General features: G+C 33.1%; 2 protein-coding genes across 2 annotated transcripts; one reads left to right on the top strand and one right to left on the bottom strand.

The window, feature by feature from the left end:
* The first annotated feature begins 637 nt into the window (after positions 1-637).
* Positions 638-5,111, top strand: LOC140450469 (alpha-ketoglutarate-dependent dioxygenase alkB homolog 4). The gene has a single exon (XM_072544114.1). The coding sequence runs from the start codon at positions 774-776 to the stop codon at positions 1,686-1,688; it is 915 nt and encodes a 304-aa protein (XP_072400215.1). The 5' UTR covers positions 638-773; the 3' UTR covers positions 1,689-5,111.
* Positions 4,779-21,873, bottom strand: Abi (tyrosine kinase Abl). Its single transcript, XM_072544108.1, has 7 exons — positions 21,642-21,873; positions 21,106-21,582; positions 18,487-18,663; positions 13,844-13,920; positions 13,509-13,734; positions 13,003-13,335; positions 4,779-6,705 (listed from the first exon to the last, which is right to left on the bottom strand). The coding sequence occupies exons 1-7, from the start codon at positions 21,661-21,663 to the stop codon at positions 6,542-6,544; spliced, it is 1,476 nt and encodes a 491-aa protein (XP_072400209.1). The 5' UTR covers positions 21,664-21,873; the 3' UTR covers positions 4,779-6,541.
* Between the last annotated feature and the right edge of the window lie 313 nt (positions 21,874-22,186).

The raw sequence follows: 22,186 nt of genomic DNA, 5'->3' as shown, positions 1-22,186 counted from the left end.
AATATACAGTGAGGACAGAATGTTTGCATAAATTCAATATTTTTGGAACTAATGTTACACCGGGTTAATTTTTCTATGCACACTAGATGAATTTCACTGAACAGCACTGGTTCCGTTTAAAACATGGCTGATTCCATTTGCGCGAACGAGATGCGTGTACTTATCTTGACAAGCAGAGTGGGCATTCTGATTGTTTTATTATTCTGTGGCTTCGTTGTTCCTTTTCGTACAGGCAACATAATAACAATCGATTAAAAAAATTGATTTGCATATTTTGACACTTTACTTTTTTTCAATAACTAGACCCTATTTGGTATTTTTTGTATTAATTATCCATATTATTGTGTATTACTAACTTAACCTGTTTGTTTACGAAATGTCTGTTCGAAAAAAATGGCCGACACTATTTTTTGATGAAAAGTCCTATAGTGAGAGCCAGGAATTTTTGTGTTGTATGTTTCCGACCATGAATCTGTCAAAATATTCTCAAGTTAAAGTGGTTGAAGTTGAGCGAACGGATTCTATGACTCTATCATAGTACATAAAAATACTCTGGACTCTATGCCATAGTACATAAAAACGAACGGTGGTGTTCTGTTCTGTTGCTGTTGTCAAAAAGTCAAAATATAACCTAAACCTAAAGTCAGCTCATAGATAAGAGGGTTAGGTTAGGTTAGGTTAGTCAGCTAAAGTGCTCAAATGATAGTTTCTAAGAATCCCAATCCCCATAAGTTTTTAGTTTTTACTCTATTTCGGGAAAGTTTTTTAAAGAAATGAACACACCGAGGCCCTGTGGTTGTAAGGGACTTAGATCGTGTTGTATTTGTGAAAAGGAGTACAAAATAGTGAAATCAAATTTGATAAATCTTGAAAATGGAAAATACATTTATTGCTATATCTGCAATAAAGCATGGCCAGGATGGAGTCCTGAAGATAATTCGCATGGAAATCATACAGGTGAGCCCATAGAATACCCAGGAATATTTATCCAACCAAATTTTTTGTCAAAACAAGAAGAAAATGATTTGTTAGTGACACTTGATTCTATGCCGTGGGATCCCTCACAAAGTGGTAGAAGGAAGCAAAATTTTGGCCCGAAGTGTAACTTTAAGAAGAAAAGAATAAGGATTGGGAACTTTCAAGGTTTTCCAATAAAAACTCAATTTGTTCAAACTAAATTCAAGGATGTACCTATAATGAAAGACTTCCAAACCATAGAGCAGTGCTCTCTGGAATATACTCCTGAAAGGGGAGCTTCTATAGATCCTCATATAGATGACTGTTGGATATGGGGTGAAAGGGTAGTTACTGTTAATCTTCTTTCAGATTCCATTCTTACTATGACATATAATGATAAGCCAAGTAGGTATAATTTGGATTGTGTTAAAACATATCCCTCAATTTTAACACAAAAAGGTTTTGTCAATATCACCAACAGTAACTATGTTATTAAGCCATTAAATGAAAATGAGAAACATCCTGTTGTAAGAATACCAATGCCAAGAGCATCACTACTTATTATGTATAGTTCTGCTAGGTATGATTGGGAACATCAAGTATTGAGAGACGATATTATAAGTCGTAGAGTGTGCTTGGCGTACAGAGAGTTTACTCCTCCCTATTTAGAAGCAGGAGAAAAATTTGAAGAGGGAAAATTAATTTTAGAAAAGGCCAAAAACTTTTATTAACAACTGTGATATCAAATAAACGTTATACAAATATATTTATATTTCTTTCGATTTTAAACCAATATACGTAAATTATGTATACATTTAACCCTCTAACTGCTATAATATTCTGTAAATGGTGTTCACTTTTGCTTAGTTAAATCCGCAATAATTGTTAATATGTATAGTATAGCTTAAATGGTTTTGTCAGTTTTCAAACAAATTTACAGTTAAATATTGATATGCGTTTGAGCACTGCCTGGCATAGTGACAAGAAGTTACTTGCTGCAATTTTTGAGAATAGGATGTAGAAATTATTGCAATGTGATGAGCATTTTCATATAACAGAAAGAGTGGTTTGAGCATTTTCATATAATAGAAAAAGTGGTTTCTAATCTGTATATTTTGCAGAAAAATTTACAGTAAGTGCATAATAATATCTATTTTTGAAATATATTACTAGTTTTAGAACAATAAACAAGCTATGATCATTTTTAGCATTACAATGGATGACTGTTTACAGGTGGTCATAATGATTTATTTGAACTCTTTTGCAGATAAATATCGCCTGACATTTTCCAGTAAATATGTGTATGGATTGTTAATGTATAAAAAAAATGAAATTACTTTGTAGTGGTCATAAAGCATATGATCTTTCTAAATTGACTAATAATGATGTGTGATAAATATTAGATTCACTAGAAAATGATTATTCATCTGACATTGATAATAATTCTGACCGAGATAGTGTTAAAAAAATGCAACTCCATTTACACTAATACATGTCTGATAAACTCTATAAATTGGTAATAAAATTATTTGTCCTATGTGATTTGTATGGATCTAGGGATACTCTTACAAATTCAAAATTTACAATCTCAATCTCATCCTACCAGAAAATTCTGATCTTAATGCAGTGTAAAATATAGCTATTTGTTTTTCTCAGACTATCTCTAACTTCAAAAACTACATTATCTACCTTAATAATTTTTACATATTGTAGTCACTGCTAGTGTATCTTCTCAAAAGTTGTATTTATTCATTGGTAGGATTTATTTTCAATATGTTTAAAATTTTAAGAAAAATTGTTTAATCTAAATTTATTTATAACATTAGTACACTATAGTACATACAACATTTCAAGAGTATTATTTAAAATTTTGGTACAAAAATATTCAAAATTAAGAAAATGACAGCTAATTTTCCAAGATGGAAAAAAAGTTACTTTGTGGTGTTCATTGTAACTTACAACTGGATCATCTATTGACAAAAAACCAAAAAGATTTCATTAGTCTATGAGTTTTTCCAGGTCGCAACATCTAGATATTGTTCATTTTAACGTTTTTTCAAATTTTAGAAGTAAAAAGAGACAAATTTTTTGAATTTTTGAAAATTTTTTTATTAATTAATTTTAACAATGAAATGGACACTATCTCGACATGGCGACCTAGTAATTTATCTATTAAAGAAGTGTACAAAATTTGAGAGGGACCAATAAAGCTGTTTTTGAGATACAATGAACACTGACTTGAAAAAATTTATTCATAGAAAAACATGTTAAAAAAAATTTATAAAAAAATTTATTAAAATTTAATTTATTATTATTAATTAATTTATTAAAAAGTTTATATTTTATACTTACTATTCCAGGCTCATATAGCGACATGCTTCCTGCTAAAATATCAAAAGCATATTTTTGATACTGCTTTCAATGAACTCCTTTTGTGTTGCATCTGCTGCCATTTTATTTGCTCTAGTAATTTGATTGTTTCCTGTCGCCAAGTGTATAATTATGAGACTCTACTTATTCCAATTTTTATGTGAGTGCTCACAAAACTCACCAAGCTCACTCACCTCTCTCACCTCAATCACTCACTCATTCACTCACCTAATTTTTCTCAATAATATAACAATTTTTGTTGGTACTAGAAAAAGACTATTAATGAACAAGAGATACTTGGTATTTACTACAGAAATTTAGCTTTAAGAGTATTGCTAGATGGTCTAAATCAACTCTTAGGTACATTTATGTGTACTAAAAACCCTATTGATGTGAACACAGCTTTAAATGTTCTAACAAATGATTTTAAAATTTATATGGGACAAAATATTTCTTCTTGTATGTAGGCTTTAAAGCCTGTTTTTTCTTCAATATTAGCCTCCTAAATTGTTTAAATTATAGCACCATCTTTTTTTTCGTCTCCCAATACTTCTTCGTTCATTTGATGATTTATCTCGTGCTATTCATACTATCCTATCCTCTGCCATTCTACTAATGTGTTCGTTCCATTCCTGTTTCCGTGGTCATTCATCCATTTATGTCTTCTATATTGCATACTCTTCTTATGTTTGCGCTTCTCTCATTATTAGTTAACAAGATATTATCGTGTTGTAAGCTTTAAAAATAAATAGATTTAAATAAATTAGAACCGCTCGTTTTATTTAAATAAGCTACAATATTTTATTTTCAAAAAAAAACTAACCGAAAAAGAACAATAACATCAAAACAAAAAGAAAGGAAAATTCAACTTCCTGAAGGGACAGCTTCATTCTAAGGGGAAAGAAGTTATAGTGAATGACCGGCAATGTATGTACAAGGTTTTAGGAGATTGCCCAGGAGGCGTATACTGTTTCAGCATATTAGTGGTTTAGCTAGAATTGAATTTCTATCATTTTTGTTGTAAGACATGTAAATGTCCATTTTTATAATTCAGTTTAGAATCTGTTAGTGTGAACTTTGACTGGACTATACCAGTTCGTTAATAGAATAAGCTGAGGCAATGTTTTCTTTTTTCATTTTAATAATTTTTGACGAGCCGACACGTAGACATTTTCAAGGTCATAGCTGTTTAGAAAATTTAGAAAATCCACAAGCTCTAGCGTCAATCTTCGAGATGGGTATTAGTACTTGTACAAGTATGAAATTTAGGACTACTTTTATTTTTTTTGTTCATTTTAAAATTTCAAAATTAAAAGGGTTATACACAATGTGGTATCACTTTTTCTGCAAGGAGATTAGTTGGAAGAAAAACGAAAACTAATTTTTTTTTATTTAATAGTATAAATAAAATATTTTATAATTGCTATCTAAGCTCAAATAAAATTTCCTATATGATTGACAAATCAATAATATTATGTATAATATGTGCAAAATGTTCATACTCCATACACACACTGACTTGGAGAAATCATTGTAAAAAAATAATGAATGGTAAAAAATATAGAATATTTCTGACTACATTTACATTTTTCTCTTAAAATCAATAGTGGTGGTTTTTTTCTTGTTAACGTTTCATATGTCGATCTTGTTAATGTATTGCTAATCTTTCATTCAAGACTACATTGTGATCACATTAAATACATCAATTTTGAAAAATCGAGATATCCGTGTATGTAAAAAGAATTTATAACTGAATACTAAATACTAACGAGGAAATCCAAAACAATGGCAGAACCAAATAAAAAAAATATGAACAGAAGTTCTAATATAAAACATTTGGAATCCTAAAACAACAAGCCTTGATTTTGTTTACCATTTTTAATCATTTTTCCTATTCACAGTGTGTATATTGATTATAAAGAGTGAATAAATAGAACAATACAGTTACACCTCTACAGCTGGAATTCAATATACTACCTACAGTTTTATACTATTAATTATTAAATAAATTCGTTATGGATGATGGTTAATATAAAAAGGACAGACATTTATCTACTAAAAGAGTACATATCTCTATAGTCTAACAAGATATCTAAGAGAGCCATGAATATTCAGCTCAGCAGGGTGCTGTTGTTCCGAGGTGTGAAATTCCATAAACAAGGGATCTACCTGTTTTATGAAATGATCTCCATTGTTTATGTAATTTCACACCTCTAACAATAGCACCATGCTGAGCTGAATATTAATGAGTCTCTTAGCTAGTTTGCTAGACTATACTATTTAGTTCGAGCATACAGTTGTACCAAAAAGTTCTAGCAACATACTTCTACGGTCTTTTAAATTCGAAATTTTTCATATGGAATGGCTGCCCAAAATATTTATTTTTAATTCATTAGATCTAACTAACAACGTCATGAAATACTGCTATATTAAGTGCAGTCTGAAACTGTTTCCTTGTGACGCGTTTGGTAACGATGTCGTTTGGAAATACAGCATAATCAAACAATAAACTCTTTAACTGTTCTGCCTTCGATATCTGGTAAAAATGTACTTTAAAAACGACTTCCAATCTAAAGAGCAAAATATCAATTAAAGAGTTTATTTGACAATATATATGATATAAGGATGCGTGTCCAATTTGTACACAGTGTGCATCCACTAGATAATAGTGCACTGTAACATCCATGACTTAAAATAACTCTTATTGAAAAATGTTAGCATTATTTCAGGATTTCTTGGAATGTAATATAACTACGCTGTATCTTCTCCAAAAGAATAAATATATTAATTATGACTTGTTATCTACATTGAGTGCAAAGATCCACAAGTTTTGGAAGAAATTTTTAAGATACTGATATTTATGACATTGAGGAAGATGACAAACAAACTTATGATATATTTACGCCAAATAAAAATCATTTTTCAAAACGTGCTGAAATATCAATAATATGCTTTACTTTATCTTTATGAACTTAACTGTTTACTGGTAGCTTAAGTCTTTCGTTTCACTTGTTTTATTGTACGATATTTATGCACATTTACGAAAAGCCCTGAAATATGCACAAGAAACCTGTCCAACTTATACACATATAACGTACCATCTTGGTTTTACATGAAAGAAAATTATAATAAGGCAGATAAAAATTGGCTTATAAATCTATATACCTACAAATATTACACATATTGTCTATTACAAAAGAAGCGTATTAGCAGTCTAAACGCACGGTTCCACGTAATTTCCTGGAAAGAGTCCTGTTATGCCCTCCATAACTCCTTCCCACCATCCATCGTCGTTTTTCTTCAAGACGTAGATGACTGCGCTCTCTTGGAAACTCAGCTCGTCGTCCTTATCTGCATAATAATCGTATATGGCCACAACTAAAATATTAAAGAATATATATTAAAAAAAAAAAAAACGAAAAAATAATTTGATAAATTTTTTTTTAATTAATTTGTTTTCACGTTTTTACGAACATTTTTATTTATTATTTAAAATCAACATATTTTTTCAGTCTAATTCTGGTTCAGAATATTGTTTATATAATGCAGAATGTTGTAAAAAAAAATCATGTAAGTTAGACTTAGAATACTCCAGTCACATGTTCTTCCTTATACTTTTTTTAAACCTAAGCTTTTTTCGTACATTTTTGTTTTAGCTACTTACACATTTTTCTACTAGTTGTTGCTTTTTTTCAGTAATTTCTTCCCACGATATTAATAGCTTTTAGTCCATTCAGAGTATTTGGTGAATAGCAAATATTTAATTTGTGCAGCACTTTTATTTTTTTTAATAAAGACTTTTCTGTTTATCAAGTGTAATATACCATTCGATTCAGAGAACTATGTAGAAAAATAAAATATAATTAAAAAAAAAAGGAAATTTTTTTTTTCAGGTGTACCTGATTCCCTTAAAAAACCGAATGTTCCTGTACTCAAATCAATTAAACCAATGTATTATTTTTTAAAATCATCAAGTACCTTTTAATTCGAAATATCTCTAACTAAGACCGGAGATTCCTCAGATAATTTTAAGACAATTTAACCCAATTCACCTAGACCGAAAATGCTTCCTAAGGGAGCTAGAGCTCTTTGAAGATGGCGTGTTGTAATTAGTTTTTTTAAATACCTCCAGAACGCTTCTATTTAGAAAAATAAATACTGGTACGATTATTGATTCTCCACAGTTGAATCGATTTCATCAATTGCGAATTTCTAGTACCGGTCATAGGCATTCGTTTTGGGTAGGTCAACGGTTATTTTAACGCATAAGTTTTTTGTCTTTAACTTTTGAGCATTCGTGGTACTAGATTATTAAATTTTCAGGTATTCTAGTACTAAAATGTACTCTTACTTTAAGTCGGTAGGATACACCGTTTTCTATAAAAATAGATTTGAAAACTTTTCGTTTTTTCGTCATGAAAGTTAATTCTTCACTTATGTGGAGATGTTTTATAAATCCTTGTCTTGACTTGAGCTAGACAAGCTAGATCAACAAGGCCAACTAGAAACAAGCAAAGCTCAGATATCAAACATAGTTGAAAACTTCTATACTGAGTTATACCGCTCAAGAAACGATACCCCCGACCCTTCAAAGCAAAATCTGAAAAGACAAATAACAAACATAAATTCTGAAGTAATGCCCGAAATAAGCGAAGTAGAAATAGAAAATGCAATTAAAGAATTGAAAAGAAATAAAGCACCGGGTAGTGATGGAATTCTGGCAGAAATGTTGAAAGAAGGTGGAGAAGAAGTCATCAGGTACCTAAAAATACTTTTTAATAAATGCCTATTTGAAGGAAACATACCAAAGGAATGGAATACTGCTAACACAATATTAATACACAAAAAAGGGGACAATACAGACCTGAAAAATTATCGTCCAATATCACTACTATCACAACTTTATAAAACATTCACAAAAATAATTACAAATAGATTGACAACACAGTTCGATGTATATCAACCAGTAGAGCAAGCCGGATTTAGAAAAGGGTTCAGTACATGTGACCATCTTCACACGCTAAAGGTCCTAATAGAAAAAGTTAACGAATACAATTTACCAATCTGTTTAGCATTTATAGACTACGAGAAAGCTTTTGACAGCATAGAATTATGGGCTATTGAGGAAGCACTGGTCAACAGCAGAATAGATTCTAGATATAGGATATTAATACATAATATATATATCAACACGCTGAAATGGTAGTCACGATGGATAACGGAATGAAAACGAGGCCAATAAAAATCAACCGAGGAGTAAGACAGGGAGACACCATATCTCCAAAACTATTTACTGCCGCACTTGAAGACATCTTTAAATCACTAAATTGGGAAACGAAGGGACTATCGATAAACGGAAAGTATTTAAACCATCTAAGATATGCAGATGACGTAGTACTAATAGCCGACAGCTGGAAAGAACTGAAGACGATGATCGATGAGCTTCATATGGAATCCATAAAAAAAGGACTGAAAATGAATCTGAGTAAAACTAAGCTAATGTCGAATAAAGGTGATCAACCGACGATAACCATCCAAGGAACAAAAGTGGAACATGTAGAAGAATACATATATCTGGGTCAGAATATCAAGGTAAACAAAGAAAACCAAACTACCGAAAGAAGCCGACGAGTAAGAATGGGATGGGCCGCATTTGGAAAATTCTCATACATACTAAAAGATAAAAAGATACCCCAAAACCTTCGAACCAAAGTGTTCGATTCTTGTATCCTTCCCGTTCTCACTTACGGAGCTCAAACCTGGACATTCACAAAAAAGAACATGGACAAGATTCGAAAAATTCAGCGAGCCATGGAACGACAGATGCTTGGTATCTCACTAATAGATCGGCAAACGAACGAAGCAATCCGGAACAAAACAAAAATATAGGACGCCGCGAGACAAGCAGCTAAATTAAAATGGAAATGGGCTGGACACAACGAACGTCTCGAAGATGGTAGATGGAACAAAGAAGTCTGAAACTGGCGGCCGTATGATGCGAAGAGACCAAGAGGAAGACCTCAAATGCGCTGGAGCGACGATATCAAAAGAGTCGCAGGACCAATGTGGAAACGCCTAGCACACAACACGAATGAATGGCGAGAAATGGGAGAAGCCTTTATTCGACAATTCGGATAGAAAAAGGGCTATAAAAAAAATAAGAATCAATAAGCTAAAGTTGCCCCTACTTCAAAGCAATAAATAAGGGGTTGAAACATTTTTTAAGAAAATATTTTTATTTCTACATTAAAATATAATCGACCAAAAAGAGAATACGTTTAGAATTAGATCTCTATCTTTTAAACGTATCTCGAAAAGGAATTCTCATTCGATTTGTAATTAAAAAAATATAATGCTTTTTGCATAAAAATAGAATTTTTACGAGTTATTTCAAAAATAAAAAATGGCGAAAAATTAACATTTTTTGACCTTCAATCGTTAATTTTGCATAAATTATTGGGTCAAATTTAATATAGCAATGCTCAAATCGATGGAAGGAAGCCCACGTTATCATGATTCCGAAGCCAGGAAAGAATACCACGTCTCCGCAAAACTATAGACCGATAAGTTTACTTCCAGCAGTCAGCAAGATCGTAGAAAGAGTAACACTAAGCATAATAATACAAGTTGAAACATACGAAATAGGACTAATCCCAGAAGCTCAAACAAAATTACAAGTACTTAGGAGCAATACACAGAAGCAGCCTTCTTCAATTTAAGCAAAGTCTTCGACAGAATCTGACACAAAGGACTAATATACAAAATGAGAGGCTACGAATATAATGAGGCCATGACGAGACTGATCTCTTCGTACTTCAGCAACCGAAGCTTCAGGGTTCGTCCAAGCATGGAGCTCCAGAGGCTGGAGTGCCACAGGGAGCACTCCTGTTACCTCTACTGTATACAATATCCACCGCAGATGTTCCAAGAACACCAGTAACACTACTCAGCCTTTATGCAGATGACACAGAGATTGCGGTCAAACAGAAACTTAGAGGTAGCGGTCAACAATCTACAGACAGCATTGGATAACATCAAAGAATGGTATACCCAATGAAAAATAGCAATAAATTCAGCGAAGACACAAGTAATCATATTCAAAAAGAGAAGAGAAACTCCAGAGGAACAGCTGTTGGTGCAAAATAATCCCATCGAATGGAAAAGAGAAGCGAAATACCTAGGAGTCGTTATGGACCAAGGTTTAAGATTCATGCAACACGTGGACACAACTACCCATAAAACAGCAACAGCCACAGCAGCAATAAGAGGGGACTCGCAGGTAGAAAGAGCAAACTGCGCATAAAGACGAAAATGAGACTTATAAATTGCATCATACTCCCAATGATGATCACATATGCATCTCTTGCATGGGGACTCACAAGCAATTCAAATAATTCAATAAAGAGAATACAAGCAGTCCACAATAACATCCTCAGAGAAGCGCAAATGTACCCAGATACGTCGCTGAACGCTTTCTGTTCAGAGAACTGCAGCAACAGTCTAGATAATTCGTAGCTCTACCAACAGAAGCCCCAGCACGCAGCACTGGCAATTTTTATAATTGATGTTTATTTTCAGGACAACCAACAAAATCCTAAAACCCGGGCATGAAGGGCTCACATCCTCGGGCACCGAGTCGCCGAACTGGGCGTAGCTCGGGGCGGAGACTCGAGGCCCGAACAAGTAATTTCAGTCCGATACGTCACTAGAGAAAGCAGGAAAAGAACGCCTTACGCTAGCCTGCATTGATCGGATTAGGATATCGTGTTGGAGTTCTTGTACCCAGGACTTCCACACGAAAAGCAATTGGCTGATAGTGAGCTCCGAGCTCCTATAGCGCATCAGAGTGCTATAGGGGGGAAAGGGATGGTCTGCAGCATTGGAGAGCGGTGAAATGGTTCCTGATTACACGAATCAATACACCAAGGGTCGTAATTCATTAGAGCATAATTCGCATACGAAATTCGATCGAAATATACGGCGACTCGAATGGATCTGAACCATTCGAATTTCGATGTTAGTATACGATCAAAGTAATTTTTGTCATTTCAGTTGTCACTGGGCCCGTGTACGTCAGATAAGATTTCAGCTGATACTTTTTAATCGTTGTTGTATACAATATTTTACATTGAACGTCGTTTTCAATAGCTGGTTTAAATAATTTTTTAATAGAAAGAAATATAGTTAATGCCCTTACAGAGGCATAAATATTAGCGAAACGGAGATTACAATCCCGTTCTAAACTCTCTAGAGCACTGGGATGTACAATTTTAAAAATTGTACAGATTAACAAAGCCCCCACAATGGAGTGCGTAGGTTTAAATGGCTTTTTTTGTTCGACCGACACTGAACCACCATATTTCATGCCCTTTTTTAATCCTTTCAGCTAATGTAAAAGAAACGAATTATTTTAGATGACAAAATCACCATAAAATAGTAAAACTGTCAATAATTCCTCTTTTTTTATTTGAGTTTTCGTTGTTCGCAGTGTTGCCGGTGCAAATTCTCCTGGTATACGTATAAGATTTCGAATGACGTTCAAAATACAGATTCAGATTCGTATACGAAATTTTTCATTCGATTTAACTCGATTATATATACTATGTATATTATGTATACGAAAAAATTCGATTAAATGCGAAAATATGACCCCTGGCTCTAATGAAGTGTAACACCCGAATGTCATTCTAAGGGGTGTGATAGTTTCTCTACTGGGTTTAATCAAATTGCTTGCTTGCTTGATTTGTACTCATTTTACCCTAGAAATTGATACAATAAAAATAATCAAAAAACACAGTCACTCCAGGCATTGCCATTTATACCGCTGTGTTGGTTTAAGAAATTCACTAGTTAATGAACGTTTTTTCTCTACAGCTTGGGCTAATGGGTTTTATTATCGCTTTGCAGACTAACAGTGTGTTTTCAGTTTTAATTTGATTAGATTCCTATGCATTTTGATTCATTTTGTTGCAGCAGTTGATATTTTTTTAGTGTGATGGGTGGAGAATTTGTATATCTTGTCTCTCTTGTCGATACAAAAATGATTACACAAAACAAAATAAATACACGAATCCTCCTTGCTAACAGATGCTACTTTGGTTTATCAAAACAACTAAAATTAAGGAATATCTCGAGAAATACAAAACTAAGATGTATGCTTTGATGAGCAGTTTTATTTAACATATGGCCCAGAGACTTAGAAACTTACTCAAAAAGATAAAAATCTACTGGAAACTTTTAATGACAATGAATTATGGAGGAAACATTTTAATTTTGAGCTATACCACATATTATACAAGAACCAAACATCAAATCAATTAAAATCATCAGACTGAGATAGGTGGATCATGTCTTGAGAATGAAAGATGAAGACTCTGTCCGAAAATCGGTGTTTGAAAAACCTGTGCGACAGAAATCACGCGGAATAAAAAACGCTTCCTAGACGATGTGGAAGCAGATCTACAGATTCACTGGGACTGGATTTGCAGTTGTAAAAATTTAGATTGTCTACTATTTTTGCGTATAAACATTTGGATTCTTTTTGAATAAAATAAAGGAAATATGCTGTTTTCATCTCTCTAAGACTGAAACTTACAATGATAAGAAGGTATTTTTGACAAACTTTGATTTGGCAATCGAAATGCCATATAAGATTCAATTCTACTATAAGTTTACCTTTTTCAATATAATTCTTCGGTACCCATCCAGGCAAATCCTCCTCATCAGGTACGATCGGCATCACGCCAGAAGTGCGTGGCCTTCCGAACGATTCGTGCTCATCTTCTGGTGGGGGCGGCGGTGGAAGTGGAGGTGATTGTGCGCCGCTGTTCTGTCGCCCGAAGTTTTGTGCTAACTGTTGGGAGATACGATGCCCTTGTGCGTGGGACAACGTGTGCATACCGAGACTACCTTGTGGAACGGGAACATGGTGTCCGCCCATCATCATCGGATGCTGTTGGTTCGAAGACAGCACCATTTCTTGGGTGTTGATCAGTGGGGACGGGGGAGCTACAACAGAATTATATAATTTAAAACGAAATAAAAATGTATTGCTATTTAGAATATATCTTGAGAATTTACACATATAAAAAAGTAAGAGATATGGCACAATTCCCAAAAATGAAATTGAAGCATTGTTTAAACATATTGGGTTTGTTTTAAATTGTCTTCTCTTAACTTACGTGGCATACTCAAATGCTGCTCTTGTATATATCCTCCAGAAACAGGAGGAGGAGGTGGGGGCGGAGTTTGAGGTTGTACTATCTGTTGCTGTTGTGTCATAGGATGTACCATGCCTACTTGTGGCTGATGAGCTCCCGTCATAGGTAATGTGCCATAACCTGAACCTCTTTCACTGGCACGGCGTGGATGGCCAATGGGATAGTTCGGAGCATAATGGCTAGGTACCTGCAAGGTATATATATTTATAACATATTTGATCATCAATCGTATTTAACATAAATATGGCTACCAAAAATATCAAATAGTTCGCCGACCACAAAATAAAAATAGGTACCTGTGGTGGTGCTACAGCTGGTGGTGTTCTATATTCCCGACTTCCTTTACTTAATGTTCCTCCAGATACTACTGACACTAAAACAAAAATATATATTGTGATTATGCTTTAACAGGTTATTTAAATAAAAACATAACTAAGCATTATTATAATTAAGGGTAAAATAATAGTAGTACAGAGCCATTAAAAAAATTAAAATTAGGACACACAATAAAATGCGTTAGGCTTTCACGGCCACCGTCTAACTTACACCGATTTACTAATACATCTAGGAAATCGAAAGTAAGGTTACTTAGGACATAAAGTGTATCGAAAACCTACACACACGGACAGATACGTAAACAGGAACTCAAATCATCATCCAGGCCAAAAACAAAGTATCATCAAAACTCTGGCGAAGAGGGCGAAGAGAATTTGTGAACCACAGCATCTGCAAAGTGAACTTCTTTATATTGAAAAAGCCAGGTTCTGGTTGTACCAGAAGAGAAATACATAAAGCGATTAACAACGTTTCTAGAAGAAAGGATGAAGAAACAGCATGTATAGGCAAAGCGTTCTTGCCCTATATGTCAGGGGTAAAAGACAGAATTGGGCGAATACTTAAAAAAGGCAATGTAAAGACCATTTTCAAGCCAACAAAGAAAATCAAGGACTGTTTAAGATCAGAGAAGGACAAACGCCACCCGTTAGCAACGGCCGGAGTATACCGAATACCATGCACATGTGGCATGGTATATGTGGGAACCACAAAAAGACACACAAACACAAGGATAAACGAACATAAAAGCCATTGTCGTTTAGGACATATCGACAAATCTGCCGTTGCCTAACACGCTTTGGGAAGCGGAGAACATCGGATACTGTTTGAAGAAACGCAGATGCTGGATAAAACATAACAGTACTATCCACAGCAATATCGGGAACGGTGGAAATATATAAGCATCCAAATAATTTTAATCGGATAGAAGGACTAAGAATTAACAAAACATGGATACCGATATTAAAATCCAGAAACACCCTTCCCGCAAATCACCAAGAAAGAAAAGCTACTACAAACGACGACACGCCCCCTCACACCGAAACCAGTGGAGGAGAGGCGAGTAGAAAATATAAATATGACCTCCGTAGTACAACGCGGCGTCAGTTTCAGCTTACAAGCGAAGCAGTAACATCCCCAGAAGATGCCAACCCCTATTGTTAGCGAAACGTCTAGAATTATCTACTAACTAATAAAAATGTAGCCGGTTGGAATTTTAGTCCAGTCGTCAGGACCTCTAAAAGTCATACGAGCTGAATTTTGCTGAGAACGTCAATTTTGGGAACTCAAAAAGATGCAAAAAGGTTTACCACTCCTACCCCCGTCATCCCTAAAACGCCACTCGTAAGAGGGAAAAATGGAAAAAATCAATCTACCAAGAATTTGTAAGCCTTTTCAAATAAAAAATGTGGCCGAGACAATTTTAAATAAAAATCAGCTAGTAGTCAGCTACATAAAATCTCTTCACTTAGAATGGATAGGACACTTACAGGTATGCTCACACTCAGATACGCTAAGAAGGATAACTAACTGGACACCTCTATGGTCCAGGTGTAGAGGAAGGTCTAGAAGAAGATGGTTGGATGATGTAGAGTTGAGATAAGAACAATGGATGTTAAAGACTGGAAAGTTCAGTGCAAAGAGACAAAGACATGTAAAAAAGTCACGACAGACACAAAGACACACAGACATACAGGAATAATCCACCTCATCCAAGAATGGGATTCTGAACGCCATGGCGTTAGCTATAATCCCTAGTAATTGTAAAGTTTAATGAATGAATGAATGAAATAGGAGAAATACTGAGGCTAACTGTTCTGTTTCATTGACCAACTTTTCTTTCATTACATGATACATACAGTACATTCAAAATACAGATATTTGGGAATAAACAGAATGACACTAAGATACGTAAAAAGCCATAGGTGTACGGTTTTGCTTTCCTATTAAATTATTAAAACTTAGTACTACTATTGAGTTGCTACTTGTTTTAGCAAGATTACTTTCAGTTTGTTGCAGGTGCAATTTGTGAATGTTGCTTGTTACTCGTTGTATTTACTTTATAGTTTTATTTCATAAATTGGTTTTTATTTTTTTAAATAACTATTAGTACTAGTATTTGTATTTTATTCTTTGTTCTGTCAAGTAAGTATGGTGTTTTTATAGATTAATGTTCATATAATTATTTTTAAATATTGGCAGGTTAAATTAACAATAAGTATACCAAAATACAAACATGTCCAGCACAGATACTGCTGACGACATTCCCAAAATAACTCTCAGTCCTCCAAGACAACAAACAAAAAAATGCCATTTCAATGTCAAAACGAAAGAAATTATTTTAAATATTAAGTGTGAAATAGAAGAAAATGCCTATTCCAACAATACATGAGTCAGTAATAAGAGTTGCACATAAGTCAGGTGTGTGTAGGCGAAGTATTTAATATACTCAGAGAATATAAAAATACTCACATATTTTCAGACTCAAAAGTTAGTCCAAATCGCAACACAATGATCGATTTAGTAGACAGAGCTGCTTGTAATGCCATAAGAAAGAAGGTGCATGCATTTTATTTTAGAAACGAGATTCATACTGTAGACAATGTTTTAAGAGAAGTTAATGAGGATAATTAGCTACCTAATCTTAAAAGAACATTTTATAAACTTCTTAAGACACTTATGAGTAAACTATTAATTTGCACTTTGGGTTTTTTTTGTTTTATTTTTTTTTCCTGAGCCCTCTAATGGGGTGCTATTAAGAGCTCAGTTCACGATTGGCAACCCCGTTTCAACTGGAAGCTTAGATATTACATTTAAGTTAGAAACATTTTTTACAGAAGTTAATTTTATTAATATAATACATTATAATAAAGAATTTACATTGTTATGTTGTTGGAAAACCTCATTCTAGCATTTATTAATTTGATTTCATCATTGTTATTCTTCTGATCATAAAATATAAATGAATAAATTCATCATCATCATCTTTCTGGGTTTACAACCCTGCGTGGATCCTAGCCTCCTCAAGAATTTCTCTCCAGTCGTCCCTATCCATTGCCTTCCTCCACCAAGCATGTATTCCTATATTTCTCATATCTCCATCAATGTTATCAAGGAACCTTGTTCTGAGTCTTCCTCTTCTTCTCTGGCCAATGGGTCTATCAAGGAGCGTTTTTCTAGCGAAAGAATAAATTCAAGTATTTAACACTAAGACAACAGTCATAAAACAACAGAAAGACAACAGAAGAATATAAAAACAACGGAATGGAAATAAACTTAGAGAAAACCGAATACCTAACAACAGAAAACAAGGATATGAGAAACCTAGAGATAGACGAGGGAAGACAAATAAATGGAACAGATAAATTCAAGTATTTAGGAACCATAATATCGAACCAGGGAACAACAGAAGAAGATATAAACAACAGACTGAGACAAACAAGAAACTGTATAAGACAACTAAACTCAGTGTTGTGGGATAAGAACATTACGATAAAGACAAAAAAGAGAATATATAACACCCTGACAAGAAGTATCCTGACATATGGGTCCGAAAACTGGACAATAAACAAGAGAAATAGAGGTAGAATAAGAGCAGTAGAAATGGAGTTCCTGAGGAGAAGCTGTAGACTTACAAAAAGAGACAGAATTGAAAACGCAGAGATTAAGCAGAGAATGGGAGTGCAATCAGACATAATCGACTATATAGAGGAGAAGAGACTATCCTGGTACGGCCACGTCAGAAGAGCGGACAGAGGACGCTGGATAAACAAAATCACAGAATGGAGCCCGATTGGAAGAAGAAAGAGAGGAAGACCCCGAAGGTCATTCAGAGATGAAATCGACGAGGCTATGGAGAAAAGAACCCTGCGAGATGGAGACTGGAATGACAGGGAAAATTGGAGAAAACGGTTGTGTGAAGGAAGACAGTCAAAACTGTGGAAATCCTTAGTAGTAGTAGTACAACAGTCATCCAACTAAGTTCTGCATATAGCAAATTCTTCTGCATATAATGACTACTAAATAATATGGTATGCTGTTAATTACTAGAGTTACCAGTAGCTTATGCTATGATGTCTGTTAATATAGTTTATTAGGTAGATATGTACATTTATCCATTGTTAAAACATGATTTGTGAGTGCTCCTCGTAACATTCATAATGTATTTGTTTGTTTATTCCTACTACACCTTTATTGTGTATTTACTATAGAATCTTTTGTTCTGAAACGTTCCTAAGCTACTTATTTCATAATTCAAATTGCAAATTTTTAAGTAAAATATTATTATATATAAGATTGTAACGAAAATTACATTTTATATTTGTTTTGACATTGACTTGATTGATTAATTTCCACAAATTCGTGGAAATCATTTTCAATTTTTTTTTTAAGTAGAAACTATTAATGCTCTTAATCTGTAAATGTTAGATGTCATAGTTGAAAGTTGATGATTGGTTCTGGTATTTAAATGTTAATTTCTGGGTTTCTTCCAGGCAAGATTTTTTTTGATAGCACAATAAAGAGTATTATAATAAGAATACCTATCAGTAATATATTAGTGCTTTCATAATTTTTCAAAATTTTTTTGAAATGTATGAAAATTTACCTTTACTAGAAGTTCTTGACACTTGTGGTGGGGTAGGTGGCTTAGTTGTGGGAGCAGGACCAACCATTGGGTTTCCAGGCATTGAATTTAATGAATGAATACTTCCTTGACTAGAACCTCTTTGCTTCTGTCTCGGTGTCCCTCCAGTTCTTATCCCATGGCCAATATCATCAAAAACTAAAAAATACATACAAAATCATATTTATTATACTTCAATGTTGATTCTTGCCTATAGCCTAAGATACCAGTGCAGGATCACTATGTTCATAACATTCTTAATCAAACTCACATTTTTACATACATTTAAAATTGGGAGAACACATTGATAATATGTTGCCAGTCAAAAAGTGGCCACAAATATTTTTAATTCTATTAATAGTAATTAACTTTTCACAAAAATTTTATTTCATTCATTTTTTTTTTCTGAAAAATGGCTTTGGCAGAGCCAATTAGCCAGACTTGTTTTCATTTGTTGTTAAAGCCTGAATTTTAATTATTATTGATTGCAGATTCATAGTCAAAATTTTCTTGTTATCAGAATGTTAGTACTACATATACCTAATATTTTTATGGAAGCATAAATTTTGTTTTGATATTTTTTTTGTTTTTTTATTCTTTTATTATCTATTATCTTGTTTTTTGCTTGTTTTTTTAATTAATTTAATTAATAATAAAATTTAATTATAATTAACAGATTATGCCTATAAGCTATTTACAGCTTGTATTTACATATTTTAACATGTTTGTAAATGCAATGAACAATTTCCATATTATTTAAAAATATTAAAAGATTAAGGTTTATTGGACAAAACACTTAGAATTTATTAATTCCTTATAAAGGTCGTTTATGTCATTAATTTGTAAATCACATTCCAATATAATATGTGTTAGATCACCTATTTTGCCACAAGTACAATTGGGAGTATTTTATAAGCCGATTCCATGCATGTAAGATGGCGTAAGAGCATGATTTGCTCTCAGCCGATTAATGGTCTTTATAAAATGTAGATTAGATTCTGTGTAAAACCATTTTCTTGAGGGTATCCTAGGGTTACAATAGAAGTTTAAGCCAGTCTTACATTCTCTGTAATGTAAATGTCAATTATTTTTAAGTTTTTGTCTATTAACAGTGTCAACATCTGTCACTGGAATTAAATTTTTTTTTACTTTTTCTCCGAGCATATATGTTGATTTAGCCAAATTGTCAACCATTTCATTGCCTTTTATTCCCAAATGGCCCTTGATCTATGTAATTGTTACATTTAATCCTAATTGTATAGTTTCGTACAGAATTTTAAGAATTATTTTTTAAATAAAATACACTACTCATGATATGCATATTTTTTTATATTAAAAGTTAATTTTTTTTAAATATGAAGATATAAGTTTGCCTGAGAAAAATGGTCGAAAATTAGGGTCACCAGCTGTTAAAAATGCAAGGTAATGAAGATAAAATAAAAGACAGCTGGCACGCAACGCTACTGGTTTGAAGTGTCAGTTGTGTGAGTATTTAAATCATATGTCGATAGATATATAAGAATACACATATTATCACTTATCAAACCAGTGTTGTTGCGCCGTAACCTTATTTTAATTTAACTTTGATAACTTGTTTTTAACAGTTGACAACACGAATTTTTGGCATTTTTTCTGAGGAAACCTTATATCATCATATTAGGAAAAAAACTAGCTTTAATTTGATATAAAAAACATGCATATATGTCATGCATAGCATATATAAAATATTTGTCAAAAACTAATTACTATTAATTGAATTAAAAATATTTGTGGCCACTATTTGACTGGCTACCTATTACCAATGTATTCTCCTAATTTTAAATGTGTGTAAAAATGTGAGTTTGATAACTACATTATGAATGTAGTGAACCTGCAGTGGTACTACTAGGTGCCTTTAATTTTTATTAAAACAAATATTTACACAAGTGAGTCAAGTTCTTAATTTTTTTGTCAATGACCTTTGTTATGGCTTTGTACAGCTTTGCTTCTAAATTGCCAATAAAATAAACTATTTGTGGACTGGATTTCTATATAACCATCTCTATTTTGTGAAATCAACTATGAGACTGAAAAACTAGTCAACTCTGCCACTAGGAGACAACTCGTTGCACACAGGCAGGGTCATCCTAGGACATTACAATAATTAAATTGCAGCACAGCATGCATGTGAATAAATGTTTGTGTACAATTAATATTGGATATGAGCATGTGTGCTTGGCTGTATAGTAATTTCCAGATACTTATGCCATGTCTGTCCAAAGATATAACTAACTTTGCAAAAAATAATTACTAAATTCAATAGACAGTTGGGACTGGGATCAGCGCACCAACTATAGTATGCTATTTTTGGACATATGGTCTTCAATAAAAGTAACTAGGACTGTGTTATGCTTCAGGTGCCTATTATATTACCACATGCTTTACCTAAGGTACTAATTTATTATGTTTTATACTTTTAAGCATTTAAAGAGTAATGACTCAAATGAAATTAAAAAGTTTTGGATATGGAGACCATCATTCATAATGTAATTTAAGAAAAATAATTCTATAGCACCTAATCCAAATTTAAACCAAAATAAACTCACTAAAAAGTGTACTTACTTGTATAATCTATGGGTTTCCTTAAATACTTAATAGGTTTTTCAGGATTTGCAGGAGCAATTATTTTATATTGCCTATTGGTACTCTTATTAGCAGTTAAAACTCCAATTTCCCTTCTAGCTACTTTCTCCTTATGTATCATAACAGTCTGCGATATATGGTTCATTTGACTCTCCATCTCAGCCAGCTGAGTAGTCTGTAAATCAAGCAATTGCAAGAAGTTATAAGCCAAAGTATTTATTTGATAAGCTACACTTGCTAAAGACTGTGTAGTGTAATTCTTGGTCTCTTCTAGCGCTAATCGCTTGTTATCATTTTGAAAATAGTTCGCTTCACAATATTCAGCTACTCTTTGCAGATTTGTGTGGTTTTCTGAGAGACTGCTTCGCCCTTCTGGAATATCGGAACGCAATAATGCAGCGAGTTCAGCCATTGTGTCGCAGTCACTTGATATTCCAGGTTCTCTATTTAGTTTTTCTACAATAAAGGTACCAAATAGTGAAATAAATATTTGTTAACAGTACTTTGTAACTTACCATGGGCGTAGTACACATTCATAATAGAGGCGGATGTTTACTATTCTCCTTTCCAGTCATGCTCTTGTATACATTATTAACTACATGGAAACATGTCGACATTAAATTGTATAGAATTCAACTGAAAAACGGAAGCTTAGGTGTAAAAATATTTTAAATAATTAGATTCATTAAGATTTTCCAGATTTAATTTCTGACGTTTATTAACTTTGACATTTGACATGTGTGACTGTCGGTTTGACGCTTTGATGGAATGTTGATATTGCCTATTTTTAATCTATTCTTTTTTTATAATTAAATATAAATAGGTTGTAATTCAATATTAAATTTATAAGAATATACATAAAATTTAAAACAAGTTATTAAAAATTATGTTTAAAAAATATAAATTAAAAAATTAGTTTCCGACTTTTCCTTTATTTTAACTATAAAAAAATCGGTTGCCTGTAAAGTCGGTTTTACGGGCGAAGATTTTACGTGACAACGTCTTTTTCTCGGTAGAATATTTATTGATATGAATATTATTAAATTGCACAATAGGAACA

The sequence above is a fragment of the Diabrotica undecimpunctata genome, chromosome 1 (assembly GCF_040954645.1).
Source record: "Diabrotica undecimpunctata isolate CICGRU chromosome 1, icDiaUnde3, whole genome shotgun sequence".
NCBI classification, from domain to species: domain Eukaryota; kingdom Metazoa; phylum Arthropoda; class Insecta; order Coleoptera; family Chrysomelidae; genus Diabrotica; species Diabrotica undecimpunctata.
Note: the sequence above shows the minus strand (reverse complement) of the source record. Positions and strands in the feature narration are given on the sequence as shown.